The 19,579-nt window shown below is 35.3% G+C and overlaps 1 protein-coding gene and 1 pseudogene across 1 annotated transcript; both read left to right on the forward strand.

The window, feature by feature from the left end:
• Positions 1-14,316: 14,316 nt before the first annotated feature.
• LOC113893722 (olfactory receptor 6C2-like) lies at positions 14,317-15,252 on the forward strand. The gene has a single exon (XM_027543593.1). The coding sequence runs from the start codon at positions 14,317-14,319 to the stop codon at positions 15,250-15,252; it is 936 nt and encodes a 311-aa protein (XP_027399394.1).
• A 3,122-nt stretch (positions 15,253-18,374) lies between these two features.
• On the forward strand, positions 18,375-19,305 carry LOC113893510 (annotated as a pseudogene).
• The last annotated feature ends 274 nt before the right edge of the window (positions 19,306-19,579 follow it).

Genomic DNA, 19,579 nt, shown 5'->3' on the forward strand with positions numbered 1-19,579 from the left:
AGACTTTTCCCAATGAGTCATCTGTGTGCATCACATGACCAAATTACTGGAGCTTCAGCTTCAGCATCAGTCCTTCCAGTGAATTTTCAGGGTTGATCTCCCTTAAGATTGACTGGTTTGGTCTCCTGGCTGTCCAAGGGACTTTCAGGAGTCTTCTCCAGCATCACAGTTCGAAGACATCAATTATTTGGCATTCTGCCTTCTGTACAGTCCAGCTCTCACAACTGTATGTGACCACTGGAAAGACCATAGCCTTGACTATGCAGACTTTTGTTGGCAGAGTAATGTCTTTGCTTTTCAATACACTGTCTAGGTTTGTCATCTAGGTTTGTGTATGTCTTAAGCATCCAAAACAAAATGAGTTACTTATAGACAGAGACCAAACATGTATATCTGTATTATTAATAGTTTTCTTAAGGTTGCCATACCAAAGTACCAAAAATTGGATGGCTTAAAACAGTAGGATTTTACTCTTTCACAATATTAGAGGCTAAAAGCCTGAAATCAAGGTCTCAGCTGAGCCATACTCTCTCTGAGAATTCTAGGGAAGAGCCCTCCTTGTTTCTTGTATTTTCTAGAATTTTCCAGTAATCCTTGGCATTTCTTCGTTCAAGGATGCATCTCTCTAATCACTGCATTTCATCATATGCATATCTTCTGCCTGTCTGTCATTACTTCATCTCTCCTCTATGCATGTCAGCGTCTATGTCCAAGTGTCTCCTCTTATCAGGGTGTCAGATATTCTGAAATAAGGCTCATCACAATATTCAACATATCATTTTGAGGAAGCATAATTCAATTCCTAATAGTGTGCCCAATGACTTCCCAGTAGTTATGTCTTTCCTATATGCAAAACTGTTGATGAAGTCTGGGGAAAGTATAGGCAGATCTTTCTAAAGGGGCAAAATATTCACTCACTTTTGTGGAAATTGTCAAGATGAATCTAAATTTTATATGGAAATTGTAGAAGTGCACAGGAAAATTTCGAAGATGACTAGCAAAGCTAGGAGAAAGTGGTGCTAGTGGTAAAGAACCCTCCTGCCAATGAAGGAAACATAAGAGATGTGGGTTCGATCTCTGGATTGGGAACATCTCCTTTAATAGAGCACATCAGCCCATCCTGGTATCCTTGCCTGGAGAATCCCATTGACAGAGGAGTCTGGCGGACTACAGTCTGTAGGGCCCCAAAGAGTCGAACACAACTGAAGTGACTTAGCGTGCATACATGGTATGTATGACAAACCAATACAAATAGAACAATATTTTCAGAAAAGCTTAAGCATCAAAAGCATTGTTTTTTATTTTTAACCTGGTAAATTTGGTTGTAGTAAACTATAACCAAAGCTTGGTTTTGTTTTTGTAGTTTGCTAGTTGTAGTTTCACCTAGTATACTTGTGAAAACCTATCTTACTATTAATATATGATTTGTAAACGATTAAAATAGTATATTATAATTCAATACAAATGTTTAAAATTAAATACAGCTTAGATCATACCTAATGGTGAAAAACTCACTGCTTTCTACCTAAGATCAGGAATAAGAAAAATAGTCATAGCAAAATTTCATAAAAACAAAAATTAAAGACAGAGTTTTTTGTTTTTTTGTTTTTAAGGTGGATCTATCTTTTTTGGCAATTAACACATTTGTTTATGTAGACAAGAATACCAAAAAAAGCTACTAAAAATAAGAGAATAATGGCAAGGATATAACATAAAGGATCAATAAGAAAAAATTAATTATATTTCTACATACTAGCAAAAAGAAGTCTGAAAATAAAAGGAAAAGAACTGAAAGTAGTCTAAAATGTCCTTGGAATGAATTTTAACAAAAGATGTCTAGGACTAGTATGTTGAAACTACAAAACTCTGTTGAAAGAAGTCAAACATACATAAATGGAGATATAGACCGTGTTTCCTTGGGCTTCCCTTGTTGCTCAGCTGGTAAAGAATCCACCTGCAATGTGGGGGACCTGGGTTTGATGCCTGGGTTGGGAAGACCCCTGTAAAATGGAAAGGCTACCCACTCCAGTATTCTGCCCTGGAGAATTCCACGGACCGTATAGTCTGTGGGTTCACAAAGAGTCGGACATAACTGTGCAACTCTCACTTAGTATAAAAGACTGCTTATTTATCTACAGACTCAATGAAGCCTGGTTCAAACTCCAAGCAGGACTTTTTGTAGAAACTAATAAGCTGATACTAAAATTCATATGGAAATTCAAAAGACCTAGTATAGTCTTAGTATAGGGGCTTCCCGGGTGGTGCTAGTGTTAAAGTACCTGCCTGCCAATGCAGGAAATGTAAGAAATACGGGTTTGATCCCTGGTTCAAGAAGATTCCCCTAGAGAAGGGAATGGCAATCCACTTCAATATTCTTGCCTGGAGAATCCCATGGATAGAGGAGCCTAGTGGGCTACAGTCCATGGGTTGCAGAGTTGGACACAACTGAGCATGCACACACCAGTATAGTCAAAATAATTTTAAACAAGATTAACATATTTGTTAACATATTTCCCTTCCCCTTCTAATCACAGGATTGGTTGGGTCTCCTAACAACCAGCCCCAATTCTTAGAAGAGGTCCAAAATTCACTTCACTAACATAACAAAAGATAAACTTGATCATTCTCAGCACTCAGAAAATTCCAAGGTTTTTTTTTTTTTTTTTAGAAAATTCCAAGGGTTTTAGGAGCTCTGTGACAGAAACTGGGTGAAGACCCAATAAACACTTATTATAAATTGTATAACACAGAAGGCTAGTGGGGTGATTGGCTGGTGACAAAGATTCTTTGCTTGATCAAACTTTATTTTTACTTTAAAAAAAAATTTTTGTCCATGTTACCTGGCTTTTGGGGATCTTAGTTACTTGACCAGGAATTGAATCTGTGTCTTTGGGTTTGCAAGCACAGAGTTCTAACCACTGGGTAACCAGGGAATTCCCAAGCTTGAACAAACTTTAGCAGTTTCTAGAAACGTTTCCTAGCTGCATCTGTGCACTTGCTGGTAAAGTTAAATTTTAGCATGAACCCTCTACTACACTGATCACTGTCATTAACTCATGTTTAATACAGTAATAAATGATATCTACTATCTAGTTTCTCAAGAGGCAAATCAGGTGGTCTGGTATTCCCATCTCTTTCAGAATTTTCAACAGTTTATTGTGATCCACACAGTCAAAGGCTTTGGCATAGTCAATAAAGCAGAAACAGATGTTTTTCTGGAACTCTCTTGCTTTTTCCATGATCCAGCAGATGTTGGCAATTTGATCTCTCGTTCCTCTGCCTTTTCAAAAACCAGCTTGAACATCTGGAAGTTCATGGTTCACGTACTGCTGAAGCCTGGCTTGGAGAATTTTGAGCATTACTTTACTAGTGTGTGAGATGAGTGCAATTGTGCAGTAGTTTGAGCATTCTTTGGCATTGCCTTTCTTTGGGATTGGAATGAAAACTGACCTTTTCCAGTCCTAAGATCATGGCATCTGGTCCCATCACTTCATGGGAAATAGATGTGGAAACAGTGTCAGACTTTATTTTTGGGGGCTCCAAAATCACTGCAGATGGTGACTGCAGCCATGAAATTAAAAGACGGTTACTCCTTGGAAGGAAAGTTATGACCAACCTAGATAGCATATTCAAAAGCAGAGACATTAGTTTGCCAAGAAAAGTCCGTCTAGTCAAGGCTATGGTTTTCCAGTAGTCATATATGGATGTGAGAGTTGGACTGTGAAGAAAGCTGAGTGCCGAAGAATTGATGCTTTTGGACTGTGGTGTTGGAGAAGACTCTTGAGAGTCCCTTGGACTGCAAGGAGGTCCAACCAGTCCATTCTAAAGAAGCTCAGTCCTGGGTGTTCTTTGGAAGGAATGATGCTAAAGCTGAAACTCCAGTACTTGGGCCACCTTATGCAAAGAGTTGACTCATTGGAAAAGACTCTGATGCTTGGAGGGATTGGGGGCACATAGAGAAGGGGACAACAGAGGATGAGATGGCTGGATGGCATCACGGACTCAACGGACGTGAGTTTGTGTGAACTCCGGGAGTTGGTGATGGACAGGGAGGCCTGGTGTGCTGCAATTCATGGGGTTGCAAAGAGTTGGACATGACTGAGCAACTGAACCGAACTGAACTATGTAGTTGGGCTTCCCAGGTGGCACAGTGGTAAAGAACCCTCCTGCCAATATAGAAAATGCAAGAAACATTGCAGTAGGAGATAGCTAGGTTCCAGGTTGGACATTTACTATCAGCCAGCCTCCTCTTTGCATTTCCTGAGGCAAGAGATAGGTGGTCTCCAGTTGAGGAGTTTCTGTGTTTGCTCTCAGAAATGGAAGTAACAATAATAACAGGGTAAATAGCCAGTCTTCGTCTCTTCTAAACATCTCCAGTCAATCCTAAAGGAAATCAATCCTGAATATTTATTGGAGGGACTGATGCTGAAACTGAAACTCCAATACTTTGGCTACCTGATAGGAAGAACTGACTCATGGGAAAAGACCCTGATGCTGGGAATGATTGAAGTCAGGAGGAGAAGGGGATGACAGAGGATGAGATGGTTGGGTGGCATCACTGACTCAATGGGCATGACTTTGAGCAAGCTCCAGGAGTTAGTGAAGGGCATAGAAGCCCGGATTGCTGCAATCTATAGGGTCACAAAGAGTCAGACATGGCTTAGCAACTGCACAACAGTAATTTCATATCAAGTTTTTTTTGTTTGTTTTTATTTTAACACTTAACAACTTCTTTAACTTTACTGATTGGGTACTATTACAATATGATTCCTGTATTCCAAATTTGTTTAATAATTCCATCCAAATGGATATGCTTATAATAATATTTGGGTTAAAAGTTGTAAGTAAGGTATAATTCAGTAATAAAAAGTGAAAGTTTCAGTTGTTCAGTCGCTGAGTCATGTCCAACTTTTTGTGATCCAATGGACTCCATCACACTAGGCTTCCCTGTCCTTCACTATCTCCCAGAGTTTGCTCAAACTCCTGTCCATTGAGTCAGTAATGCCATCCCACCATCTCTTCTTTTGTCACCCCCTTTTCCTCAGCCCTCAATCTTTCCCAGCATCAGGGTCTTTTGCAGAGAGTCAGCTCTCTGCAACAGGTAACCAAAGTTTTGGAGTTTCAGTATCAGCATCAGTCCTTCCAATGAATATTCAGGGTTGATTTCCTTTAGGATTGACCGACTTTTTCTCCTTGCTGTGCAAAGGACTCTCAAGAATCTTCTCTAGCACCGCAGTCTGAAACCATCAATACTTTGGTGCTCAGCCTTCTTTATGGTCCAACTCTCACATCTGCATATGACTACTGGAAAAAACCATAGCTTTGACTTTATGAATTTTTGTCGGCAGTATGAATAAAGACACTTCAAAATGTATCAAACCAAAATAAATTTAAATACAACACAGAGGTGGAAATAAGATCTCAATAGTTACATGTTCAAAAAATTTAGAAATGATACAGTAACATGAAACTAAGATTACCAAATTGATATACATTCAGTGGAAAGCAAAATTATAATTCAATCTATCCAATCACAAATTCAGATCAATTTTTTTTAAATGAGAGAGAAACAGATTCTCTAATGTATTGAAAATTTAAACCTTGATTGTAAAACACAGAAGTGGCATTTTAAAGTCTATAAATCAGAAATAAAACTTTACATGTAAATATTTAAAATAAACCATTTAAACTTAAGTACCCAACTTCAATAACAATTAAAATTTTGAGACAAGTTAGAGCATACCTAGCCAACAATAGGGCTTCCCAGATGGCTCAGTAGTAAATGAGCCATTGCAGGAGACACAGTAGATGTGAGTTTGATCTCTGAGTCGGGAAGATCCCCTGGAGTAGGAAATGGCAACCAGCTCCAGTATTTTTGCCTGAAAAATTCCATGGACAGAGGAACCTGGTAGGCTAGCCTTTGGGGTCACAAAGAGTCAGCTAGAACAGAGAGAACACACAGCAAACAATAACATGATAAATATCCATATAAAGCACATATTTATAAAGTTTGTATGTCTAAAGCACATTTGCATGTATGAATTTTTACTTGAGAGTAATTTATGTACTTACTAATCTTTGATAATAACATTTTTCAAAGTAGATTAAAAATAAAGTGACATACTCACTTTAAGCAACTAGAAAAACTATACAATGAAACAATGTAGAGTTAACAATGAAAGTTTAAGACAAAAAGAAAAGCAATTAAGTGCTAACTTTAAGGTAAATAATTCAGAGGTTGATTCTCTGTAAAACTTAGGGGAAAATAATCTTACATACCCAAATACAGAGAAAAAAGTCAAAAAGCAATATATTTGAGGTTAAGAATTAGAAACAAGATATAAATATGAATACATAGGAGATTCAAATAGATATAAACACATGCTTCATCAATTTTGCAATAAATTTTACTAAAGAACTCAAAGAAAAACTTCTTGGTAAAATATGAAAAAAGAAATTATGTATTTAAATATAGCAATACCCATATAATTTATTGGGAAAAATGAATAAATTTCAGACTGTAAAGTGGAAAGAGAAAATTATTTTTTAAATTCTCAATGACTTAATAAATGTCCTAAATAATCTCAGCCTAAATGAATCCATTCCAAATCAAAAAAATTTTTTAACTTCATTTAAGTGTACAAATAAAGATTTTTCTCTATACAATATTTTTAAGTACATGTTAGGAACATATTAAAAGAAAAAATAGAATAGGACCAAGTAGAGTTTAATTTAAAAGGAAAAGCTATACCTCAGTAAAATCTATCCACATACTTTATCATATCAATATTTAACAATACAATCAGAAAAGTAGATAAGTAGATAGTGAAAACCCTTTCATAAAATTTAATACTCACGAAAAATTCACAATTAAATGAGAACATGATAAAATGATAAATAAAACTATTCACAAAAAATAAAATTTATTTTAAAGAATAAATTACAAATAGACTATGAATACACTAGGGCTCATAGCTCAGATGGTAAAGAATCTGCCTGCAGTACAAGAGACCCGGGTTCGATCCCTGGGTGGGGAGGATCCCCTGGAGAAAGAAATGGCAACCCACTCTTGTATCCTTGCCTGGAAAATCCCATGGACAGAGGAACCTGGTGGGCTGCAATCCATGGGGTTGCAAAGAGCCGAGCACGACTGAGCGACTAACACTCACTCCATAGTGGTTCAGTTGTTAAAGAATCTGCCTGCAACCCAGGTTCAATCCTTGGGTTGGGAGGATCCCCTGGAGAAGGAATTGTTAACCCATTTCAGTATTCTTGCCTGGAGAATTCCATGGATAGAGAAGTGGGACAGATTACAGTCCATAGGATTACAGTGTCAAACAGGACTGTGCAACTTTCTTTTTTTTTTCTTTCAGACCATGTATATAAATCAAGAACCAAATATGGATGTCTAATTTCATCACTCCATGAGGACCAGCAGTGAGACAGTCAGGGCACCAGGTGTGTCATCCAGCTACATTGATTGACTGAAGGTCATGTCCCTAATAGTTCAGTTCAGTTCAGTCGCTCAGTCATGTCTGACTATTTGTGCCCCATGAATCACAATACATTAGGCCATGGCCTGACAAAATTTGGTCGACTGGAAAAGGGAATGGCAAACCACTTCAGTATTCTTACCTTGAGAACCTCATGAATAGTTTATGAAAAGGCAAGAAGATATAACACTGAAAGATGAACTCCCCATGAAGATAGGTGTCCAATATACTATCAGGGAACAACAGAAAAACGACTACAGAAAGAATGAAGAGGCTGAGCCAAAGTGGGAAAGAAGCCCAGTCATAACAAACACTCTCTTCCAACAACACAAGAGATGACAACAACAACAATCTCATCCTTGTTATTCAACATTTTTTGTATGGCCTTGAAACACCATTAAAAAATAAAATAACTATAAATACAATTTGTTACAAATGATAAGCAGAAGATATAAAAATATAGCTTTTAGCAATTTAAATATGTATATTTTATGCATCATTAACCTGAATATGTGAAAGAGGAGAGTGAAAAAGTTGGCTTAAAGCTCAACATTCAGAAAACTAAGATCATGGCATCTGGTCCTATCATTTCATGGGAAATAGATGGGGAAACAGTGGAAACAGTGTCAGACTTTATTTTGGGGGGCTCCAAAATCACTGCAGATGGTGACTGCAGCCATGAAATTAAAAGATGCTTACTCCTTGGAAGGAAAGTTATGACCAACCTAGATAGCATATTAAAAAGCAGAGACATTACTTTGCCAACAAAAGTCTGTCTAGTCAAGGTTATGGTTTTTCCAGTGGTCATGTATGGATGTGAGAGTTGGACTGTGAAGAAAGCTGAGCGCCAAAGAATTGATGCTTCTGAACTGCAGTGTTGGAGAAGACTCTTGAGAGTCTCTTGGACTGCAAGGAGATCCTACCAGTCCATTCTAAAGGAGATCAGTCCTGGGTGTTCTTTTGAAGGAATGATGCTAAAGCTGACACTCCAGTACTTTGCCCACCTCATGTGAAGAGTTGACTCATTGGAAAAGACTCTGATGCTGGGAGGGATTGGGGACAGGAGGAGAAGGGGACGACAGAGGATGAGATGGCTGGATGGCATCATGGACTCGATGGAAGTGAGTTTGAGTGAACTCCAGGAGTTGGTAATGGACAGGGAGGCCTGGCGTGCTGTGATTCATGGGGTCGCAAAGCGTCGGACACGACTGAGCGACTGAACTGAATATGTTTAAAGTAAAATAAGAATATGATAAACTACCACAATAAAATAAAAATTTCTAAAGAAATAAAAGCCATATACTTTTATTCTACTGTGTACTTATTTTAATTAAAATCAAAAACAAATGAGAAAAAAAAGAAACAAGTGATGGATGCTCACTTTCATCACTGATAATCAGCATTCTATTACCATCTTGAAAATTCCATAAGATAAATAATAAAATAGTTGGAATTATCAGAATGAACTTTTGAAACCACTGTAGTTAGAAATTATGAAAGCCATATTTTTTCAAGTTTTTACCTGTTCGAGAAGTGAATGTACTTTACAGTGATCACCATCTTCAGTTCAGTTCAGTCCAGCCACTCAGTCATGTCCGACTCTTAGCGACCTCATGAACTGCAGCAGGCCAGGCCACCCTGTCCATCACCAACTCCCGGAGTCCACTCAAACGCATGTCCATTGAGTCAGTGATGCCATCCAACCATCTCGTCCTCTGTCGTCCTCCTCCTGCCCTCAATCTTTCCCAGCATCAGGGTCTTTTCAAATGAGTTAGGTCTTCGCATCAGGCAGCCAAAATATTGGAGTTTCAGCTTCAACATCAGTCCTTCCAATGAATATTCAGGACTGATTTCCTTTAGGATGGACTGATTGGACCTCCTTGTAGTCCAGGGACTCTCATGAGTCTTCTCCAACACCACAGTTCAAAAGCATCAATTCTTCAGCTCTCAGCTTTCTTCACAGTCCAACTCTCACATCCATACATGACCACTGGAAAAACCATGGCCTTGATTAGATGGACCTTTGTTGACATAGTGATGTCTCTGCTTTTTAATATGCTGTCTAGGTTGGTCATAACTGTCCTTCCAAGGAGGAAGCATATTTTAATTTCATGGCTGCAATCACCATCTGCAATGATTCAGGAGCCCAGAAAAATAAAGTCAGCCACTGTTTCCCCATCTTAACATTTTACATATTTTATTCAGTACTTTTTCATAAAAGTACATAAAATAGTGCCATACATTTAATTAGAGTCAATGAAATCTAATAGAAAACTTACAGACAATAAGAACATTTAGTTATTTGGATGAAGAAAGGATAAATGGAAATGAAAAGTCAGTTGACTACATTTATAGCAGCAATAAGCCCCTTCATCAAAGCAATCAATATAACTGCTAAAGAATAGATTCTATTCTGAATTCAAGGTGTTACAAAATAAAATATTAATTTGTCCACTCAATAGATAAATTTAACACAATTCCAGTTAGAATCAACTTTTTAGAAAATTTTAATTGCACTAATTATCTCAGTATGAAATAGTTAAATCTCATGAATGAGTAACACATAAATGAAAAATGAATATTAGTGAATAGAAGCTTATTTTAAAAAATATCAAAACATATATAGATCAGTGAAATCAAATTAGTATGGTACTTGCTTTAAAAAAGATAAAATGTTCAGTAGAACATTTGGGATCACAAAAACGTACACTAAAATGTAGCCTTTATTTTTATATAAAGTTTTACTTTACTTGTTATATCAAAGTTGGATATTTTCAGTTCATTAAGAAAATCATTCTTTATATAATAATTGCTTCAGACACAAAAAAAAATCTCAAATGAAAAATTTTATTTTTTATTCATGCAAATCAGTTACATTTAAATAATTTAAAAATTTAACTATAAAAAAAGCCATAAATATAAGCCAAAACAAAACAACCATAACTGTTTCAGGTAGTGAATGCTAGTGAGCTTTCATTATGGTGGCTATCTCAACATACATTTATAAGAAACTATCAAATTTTATACCTTATACATACATATATTCTTATTCATACCTCAGTAAAGGTGAAAAAAATATGTGTTAGAAAAATGAAAAAATAAATACATGCCATGACTCCATTCATAAAATATTTTAGAAAATGCAGACTAATCTATAATAATAGAGATGGATGGATGATTGACTGTGAGTAGCAGCAGCAGTAAGGATGGGCAGGAAAGAGTGATTAAATAGGAGCACAAGGAAACTTTGGAAAATGAAAGATTAGTTTGATGGGGTGACACTTAGGAGTACACATATGTCAAAATATCAAATTGTACACTTTAAGTAGTGCAGTTTATTGTATGTCAATTATATCTCATAATGTAGTTAAAAACTAAAGAGCAAAAAATATTTTATAGACAGCTGTATAAAACTATGAACTATATGACAAAAATTAGTATCAAAACTTAAAGGCTTAAAATCTTGAAATACATATATAAGAAATTTAAAAGAACAAGACATGAATAGGTATAAAAAATAATTTACCAAATCTAATTATGGTGCAAATGTTTGATATAAACTGATCTTATGATTTCTATGAAGTGAAGTGAAAGTCACTCAGTCGTGTCCAATTCTTTGCAACCCCGTGGACTATACAGTCCATGAAACTCTTCAAGCCGTAATACTGGAGTGAGTAGCCTTTCCCTTCTCCAGGAGATCTCCCCAATACAGGGATCGAACCTAGGTCTCCCACATTCTTTACCAGGTGGATTCTTTACCAGCTGAGCCACAATATTATATAAATTTTCTAAAACTGAAATCACATTATTGAGAAATTTCACTTATATAAATTATTCTCACGCATTAAAATATATTTGTATGAGCATCCTTTTGATAGAATAATTGGCAACCTTGGACAATAAAAATAATTCTACACTTAGTTCAGGTTTTGTTTTAAAACTGGCCAAAATTGTCATTGAGGCAATGTTATTTTGGGAAAAGAAATTGATGCTCTGTGATAAACAATGTTTAAATATATAAAAGTGTATGTTATTATTTTCATGAAATATACATAACAAAACTGACCATTTTTGTGTCATTAAATACAAAATTCAATGACATCAAATACATTCATATTGTTGTGCATACATGTGTTCATATTGCTTGCATACATGTGTTGTGCTCAGTTGCTCAGTCTTGTTTGACTCTGCAACCCCGTGAACTGTAGCCCATCAGGCTCCTCTGTCCATGGGATTTCCCAGGCAAGAATACTGGAGTAGGTTGCCATTTCCTTCTCCAGGGGATCTTCCCCACCCAGGGACTGAACCAGCATCTCCTATAAGTCCTGCACTGGAGGAGGATTCTTTACCACTGGGCCACCTAGGAAGCCCATATTGTTGTACAACCATAAAAACATGTTTTGTATCCAATTACAAGATATGGTGGCAAATATTTATGTATTCATGAATACTACAGCATAGTCTGGGCTGAGATAGAAATATCTGGAAGGATAAGGTCTGTAATGTAAATGTTAGGCTTGTGTAATTTTATAAACTTTTCCTTTCTCTTATGTGATGGGAATTGTCCAATAATAAAACATTCATATAATTAAGGATTTTATTCATATAATTAAACAATTAAAACTTTCAAGATGCCTTGTGATGTGCAAGATTTTTTTTAATGATTTATGTAATTTAAATTATACCGTTGTCCTCCTGACCTGTGTCAAATGCTGCTGTAACATCCTCCTGTCTCCAAAGACACAGTCCCCACTGAAGCCTGTGTTGTGTTTTTGCCAAACTTCATTACTCAGATTAAATAATGACTCTTGATTGTAGGTCAGCAAGGACCATTTGTTTTTGTCACTTAGTGGTATTTTCTGCAAATTAAAAATAAAGTGACATTTGACACTGACTGTAAAACATTTCTCTCTGTCCTGCTGGCTTAACACATATCTCCTCTAGCAGTTAAGAGAATTCCTGAGCTCTTACTGTAATTTATTTTTGTTTCAATCATGGAGATAGTAAGAAAATATTTGGACATTTATAATAGCACTAAGCCCATCATAAACAAATCTTTCCAATTTGTTGGAGATGGTGGACAAAGGGAGCCCTATTCATTCCCAGACATGACAATTAGTGTGAAGACATAAACATCCTTATTAAAATATGACTATTAGCATTGTAATCTTAATTTTTTAATGTTTAAACAAGCACCAGAAGCTTTGATTTACTCACAGAAAAGTAAGTACGATAAAGTTTGTCTCTTGGATTGTAATTCCTTTCATAGGATCTTGGTTATATTTTCCGCTGGAAACAAAAAAAATTTCAGTAGTAATTTCTATTTTTAATGTATTAAAATATATTTTTGAAATGCCAGTTTTTAGAATGAATTTCCGTTGTGTGGATAAATTTCATTTCCTGGGAAGTGTATGTCATATATAAAAAATTCTGTATCAAAGTTAATGTAAGAAATATTCAAGATAACTTTGGATAGATATATCTCAAATAAAAATAGTGTTTTCCTGTATATAGAAGTATTTAAGCATGCCCTTTCATTCCTCTTTACATATCCCCGAAAATAACATAATTACTAAAATGACATATCTCATTACATAGCCCTGTGTTCATATTGAACATTTGTTTGAAAGAATAATCAGAAACCAGATACTAACATTTTATTGTCAATATGCTTACTAACTTCTATTATAAAATAGTCTTGTAAAAAAAAAAAGATGCATTTCAAGAATTGTGTGATGGTCAAAGTTTGAAGGGCAGAGTAAAATTTCACAATGATGCACATATCATCTGAGAAATTATTATGAAAGATGAAAGGAAGGTAGATGGGCTGCAAATACATATGTATGTCTATTTCTTCTACATATCAATTTGATATAAATACTTGACAGCTGTTGAATTTCTTAAGAAGATTTTAACTTTCAAGTAAGCTGTAATCGTCAGTCAGTGATTTTACTCTATATCAGAAACACTGGACCTAAGTAAGTAGTTACGATGAATCGTGACCAACCTCAGTAAGAAAAGAATACAATAAGTTAAACAATAAAGTAAATACACTTGTAAAACAAATGAACCAAGCACAAAAAGGGTGAATTTTTTTCTATTCATTGATGTTAGAAAATCTCAAGATAAGAAACACTAATTGTATATTAGAAATATTTGAGTCTCTACTGGTGTAGTATCAGTGAAGATTAATTCCTTGGCTGGAAGTTGTAGAAGGGAAGAGAAGGTGATTATCATATATATCAGCATCAGGGTAACACACATGTTCAGTAAAGGCAATGATGGGAAAAAAAAAAAAAGTGGACTATGTAGCACTGGGTGATGGGCAAGCAGCAGGGCTTAGCTTATTTGTAAGAATTAAGCACACTTAACCTAAAAAGAAACTAGCATACAAAATTTTCTTTTGGAACAAAGACCTCAGATTTTTCTCTAGAGTCTATGAAGTAAACCCCAGTTATTTTAGCACTGTTTTTAAAAGATTCGAAGTGTCAAGAAAAGATACAAAATCAAGGATGCAATTTTCTGATTCCATTTCTGAATAAGGAAAAATCTTGAAAGTCAAAAGATGTTATTGCAACCTATGAAAGTGTAGCTCCTCAGCATCTACTTAGTCACAATGGAAAATTTTAAACACATGATAGACAGACAAAATACACGTGTTTATGTATATACATATATATAGTATGTATATGTATATATATATAACATATTGTATATATAAACTAAAAGATTAAATGTATTAAATTTTAAACCAGTTAAAATAGTCTATAAGCAAATTTCTCTGAATATCACATACAGATTGGAGAGAAGTGAGAAGTCAGTGATGAGAAACAGTACAGTAACAAAATTCATTCTGCTGGGACTGACAGATGACCCTGAGCTGCAGGGTTTAATTTTTATCTTTCTATTCCTTACCTACACACTGAGTTTAACTGGAAACCTGACCATCATCACACTCACCTTTGTGGATTCCCACCTGAAAACGCCAATGTACTTTTTCTTAAAAAATTTCTCCTTCTTGGAGATGTCTTTCACATCTTCTTGTATCCCCAGATACCTGTATAGTATAGCTACAGGTGACAGGGTCATTACCTATAATTCTTGTGTCCTTCAAGTATTTTTTACTGATCTGTGTGGAGTAACGGAATTTTTTCTGCTGGCCACCATGTCCTATGACCGCTACTTGGCCATCTGCAAGCCCTTGCACTATGTGACCATCATGAGCAACAGAGTCTGCAGAATTCTCATCATCTCTTGCTGGATGTCTGGTTTATGTGTATTAATCCCACCACTTAGCCTGGGTTTAAATCTAAAATTTTGTGACTCTAACAAGATTGATCACTTTGGCTGTGATGCATTTCCTTTAGTGAAAATCTCATGCTCAGAAACATGGCTGATGGAACAGACGGTTATAATCTGTGCTGTGCTGACCCTAAATATGACTCTCACTTGTGTAGTTCTGTCATATGCTTGCATTGTGAAGACAATTTTGAGGTTCCCTTCTGCTCAGCAAAAGAAAAAGGCCTTTTCAACCTGTTCTTCTCACATGATTGTGGTTTCTATCACCTATGGCACATGCATTTTCATCTACATCAATCCTACGGCAAAGGAAGAAGTGGCCATTAAAAAAGTGGTTTCACTCCTCATTTTTTCTGTTTCACCTGTGTTGAATCCATTTATTTATACCTTGAGAAACAACGAAGTTAAGAAAGCCTTTAAGGACTCAATCAAAAGAATTGCTTTGTTCTCATCTAAGTAAGAAAAAAATATTTTAAAAATATCATCTCAAAAGGATAGGAAGGAAATATTTTTGAAGTTTATAATTTACTAATAGCAAAATACATATATTACTATGAACACACATATATAGCAGATAAAACTTAATAAATATTCTCTTGAATCTATGTTAAACGTTGTCAATAGAATGTATTAGAAATAGTGATTTAACTAAGTAGAGCAATAATCTATAAAAGCATGTGGATAATTAGGAGAGTAAAGGCAGGCATATGGGAACAGAGGTTGCACTATAGATCACAGAGACTTAAGGCTGAAGTCTCAGGATTACTGTAGTAAGAGCACTTGTGACACGATAGATGCACATTTAATGAAAGTTTGAATTAGAAAACCATACTTATTTTCATGGAAAGATTACATTTTTTCCTGAGAAGTATTATCTGTAGCTTCTACAGCTGTTAGTCAAGGAAAAAACATTCCCCAGTATATTTGCTACTTGTGCCAACATCTAACACCAATTCAGCTTTTATCTTCCAGATTCTATCATAATTATCTAAATTATTAGATACAACAACTAGAAAAATCCACACAAATGTAATTTCTTGAAAATTATAGTTTTTACACCACATCAACTAATTACTATCAGGAAAGCAGTGAAATGCAGACAAACATCACAAATTATTTGGAACACTGAAAAAGCTACACTCAATTGGAATTCTGTTATCTTAAATTATTCATTATTTACAAAAAAGTAAACTAGCCCAAAAGAGGGGAATTTGTAGTCATCTGAATAAATTGAAAAAAAATGAAGAATTAACAAAAGTAAACGGAAAATGTAACTTACTATGGGTAGAAAATGAAGTCAACTAAGTAAGCTAAAGAGATTAAAAGCCAATTCTTTAAAAAATCCAACAGCACTACAAGAGACCCACCTCAAAATAAGGGACACGTACAGCCTAAAAGTGAAGGGCTGGAAAAAAATATTTCATGCTAATGGAGACCAAAAGAAAGCAGGAGTAGCAATACTCATATCAGGTAAAATAGACTTTGAAATAAAGGCTGTGAAAAGAGACAAAGAAGGACACTACATAATGATCAAAGAGTCAATCCAAGAAGAAGATATAACAGTTATAAATATATATGCACCCATATAAGAGCACATCAATATGTACGGCAAATACTAACAAGTATGAAAGGGAAAATTAACAATAACACAATAATAGTGGGAGACTTTAATGCCCCACTCACCCTATGGATAGATCAACTAAGCAGAAAGTTAGCAAGGAAACACAAACTTTAAATGACACAATGGACCAGTTAGACCTAATTGGTATCTATAAGACATTTCACCACAAAGCAGTGAATTTCACCTTTTTCTCAAGTGCACACAGAACCTTCTCCAGGATAGATCACATCCTGGGCCATAAATCTAACCTTGGTAAATTTAAAAAAAAAAAAAATTGAAATCATCCCAAGCATCTTTTCTGATCACAATGCAGTCAGAGTAGATGTCAATTACAGGAAAAAAAAAAAAAAACTATTAAAAATACAAACATATAGAGGCTAAACAACACGCTTCTGAATAAACAACAAATAACAGAAGATATTTTAAAAAATAATAAAATATGCATAGAAACGAGCCATCAGGAAGTCCTAAAATGAAAACACAACAACCCAAAACCTATGGGATTCAGTAAAAGCAGTGCTAAGGGGAAGGTTTGTAGCAATACAAGTTTACCTCAAAAAACAAGAGAAAACTCTGTTTTCCAAGGGACTCTCAAGAGTCTTCTCCAACACCACAGTTCAAAAGCATCAATTCTTTGATGTTCAGCTTTCTTCACAGTCCAACTCTCGAATCAATACATAATCATCGGAAAAACCATAGCCTTGACTAGGCGGACCTTTGTTGGCAAAGTAATGTCTCTGCTTTTGAATATGCTATCTAGGTTGGTCATAACTTTCCTTCCAAGGAGTAAGCATCTTTTAATTTCATGGCTGCAGTCACCATCTGCAGTGATTTTGGAGCCCTGAAAAATAAAGTCTGACTCTGTTTCCACTGTTTCCCCATCTATTTCCCATCAAGTGATGGGACCGGATGCCATGATCTTCGTTTTCTGAATGTTGAGCTTTAAGCCAACTTTTTCACTCTCCACTTTCACTTTTATTAAGAGGCTTTTGAGTTCCTCTTCACTTTCTGCCATAAGGGTGGTGTCATCTGCATATCTGAGGTGATTGATATTTCTCCCGGCAATCTTGATTCCAGCTTGTGTTTCTTCCAGTCCAGCGTTTCTCATGATGTACTCTGCATATAAAGGATACTGTTCTTATTTCCATGACAAACTGAATCATAGTGAAAGTAAACAGTGGTTGGGGAGTGTAACTAGTACTCCAAATCTGATATTCTTCTAATTAATGACATTTGCATCAAGACATTGGAATGTTTACATATTAATTTAATGGGTTAGAAGTTAAAAACAATTGTGATAACTTCATAAAAACTTGTGAATGCCACATCTAAAGTATTTTAACAATTTTCTAACCGAAATATTGCCTGTATTCTACAAGTTTTAAACAAAAGGTCATGAGAGGCACAGGGGAAGAAGTGAATGAGGATAAAGTAATTTAGATAATAAAATACTAGTTTTTAAAAATGGATTAATGCTAATACTCAAATCTCAAGCAGTGGATAAGGAAAGCCTGTATAATAAGCTTTAAACTATTTTGGGTCTTACTTTCACTTTATCAATAACCAAGCTACAAAAAGAAATAGTAAAGCATTGAGAAACTTAAGATTTGGTTTCTGCATTTGGCTTCAGTTAGTAGTAAAATATAACTATATAAGCAATCCCAATCCCAGATGAAGATAAAAGTAAAACATAATGCATGGAAAAGAAGACCTGTAACATGTTGAAGTTTGATATGGATAAAGCCATCTAATATTTTTCAAAATATGCCTTAAGATTATCAAGCATACTGCTTCAGATGACCTATTAATAATAATACTTATAAGCATGCCTTTGTAAATTGCATGTTAGATGGTTTTGTATAGTTTGCTGAGTGATTATTGATATTTGATATTAATATCACTCTCCATATCAAATATCTCTGAATCATAAATGGAGATTGAATAGAAGTCAGGATTCAGTGATGAGAAACCACACAGTAACAACTTTTATCTTGCTGGGATTGACTGATGATCCACAACTGAAGATTGTGATTTTCATCTTTTTATTTCTCACCTACATGTTGAGTGTAACTGGGAACCTGACAATCATCTCCCTCACCTTCATAGACTCTCACTTGAAAACTGCCATGTACTTTTTCCTGCAAAATTTCTCCTTCTTAGAAATCTCATTTTCATCTTCTTGTATTCCCAAATATTTGTGTAATATATCAACAGGTGATAAGACAATCACATATGACAATTTTATCAGTCAAATATTTTTTACTGACTTCTTAGCTCCTGCAGAGTTTTTTATCCTGGCTATCATGTCCTATGATAAATACATGGCCATCTGCAAGCCCTTGCATTATGTGACCATCATGAACAACATGGTCTGTAGAAGACTCATCCTTTGTTGCTAGATGGCTGGCATTGATCATAATCCCTCCACTTAGCCTGGGCCCTGCATCTGGAATTTTGTGACTTCAATGTTATTGATCATTTTGTCAGTGATACAGCCCCCCTCTTAAAGATCTCATGCTCAGAAACATGGCTCATAGAGCAAATGATCATAGTCTCTGCTGTTTTGATGTTAATCATGACCCTTGTGTGTGTCATTCTATCCTATATATACATCATCAAGACCATTTTACAATTCCTTTGTCTTCAACAAAGGAAAAAAGCATTTTCTACATGTTCTTCCCACTTGATTGTGACTTCCATCACCTATGAAAGCTGTATTTTCATCTATATTAAACCTTCAGAAAAGGAATCAGTAGCTATTAATAAGAGTGTGGCAGTACTTACTGCTTCCATCGCTCCTATGTTGAACTCCTTCATTTACACCTTGAGAAACAAGTTAAACAAGCCTTTAATAATGCTATCAGAAGATTCACATTGTTCTTAATAAAGTAAGGGAATTTGCTAAAGTGGAAAAATCAAGTTTTCATGAATAGATTAGACATCCTCAACCTATATCTTTAAACTTTAAGGCTTTCCTACATAGTGAGGAAGCTTTATTGGGATTACATGTGTCAGTAAAGAATCATTTTACAATTTACCAACTCTTAATAAAACCACAAACAGAAAAAATAACTTCATCTTAATATTATAGATTTACTAATTGTGCTTCTTGCCTATTCCCACCTCAGCACTTGAGGCCTTTTTGATTTCAGGCCCCATTCTGTTG

The sequence above is a fragment of the Bos indicus x Bos taurus genome, chromosome 5 (genome assembly GCF_003369695.1).
Source record: "Bos indicus x Bos taurus breed Angus x Brahman F1 hybrid chromosome 5, Bos_hybrid_MaternalHap_v2.0, whole genome shotgun sequence".
Classification (NCBI taxonomy): domain Eukaryota; kingdom Metazoa; phylum Chordata; class Mammalia; order Artiodactyla; family Bovidae; genus Bos; species Bos indicus x Bos taurus.

Excerpts from the sequence above, each read along its gene's own strand:
- LOC113893722 (XM_027543593.1), top strand. The coding sequence starts at position 14,317 with ATGAGAAACAGTACAGTAACAAAATTCATTCTGCTGGGACTGACAGAT.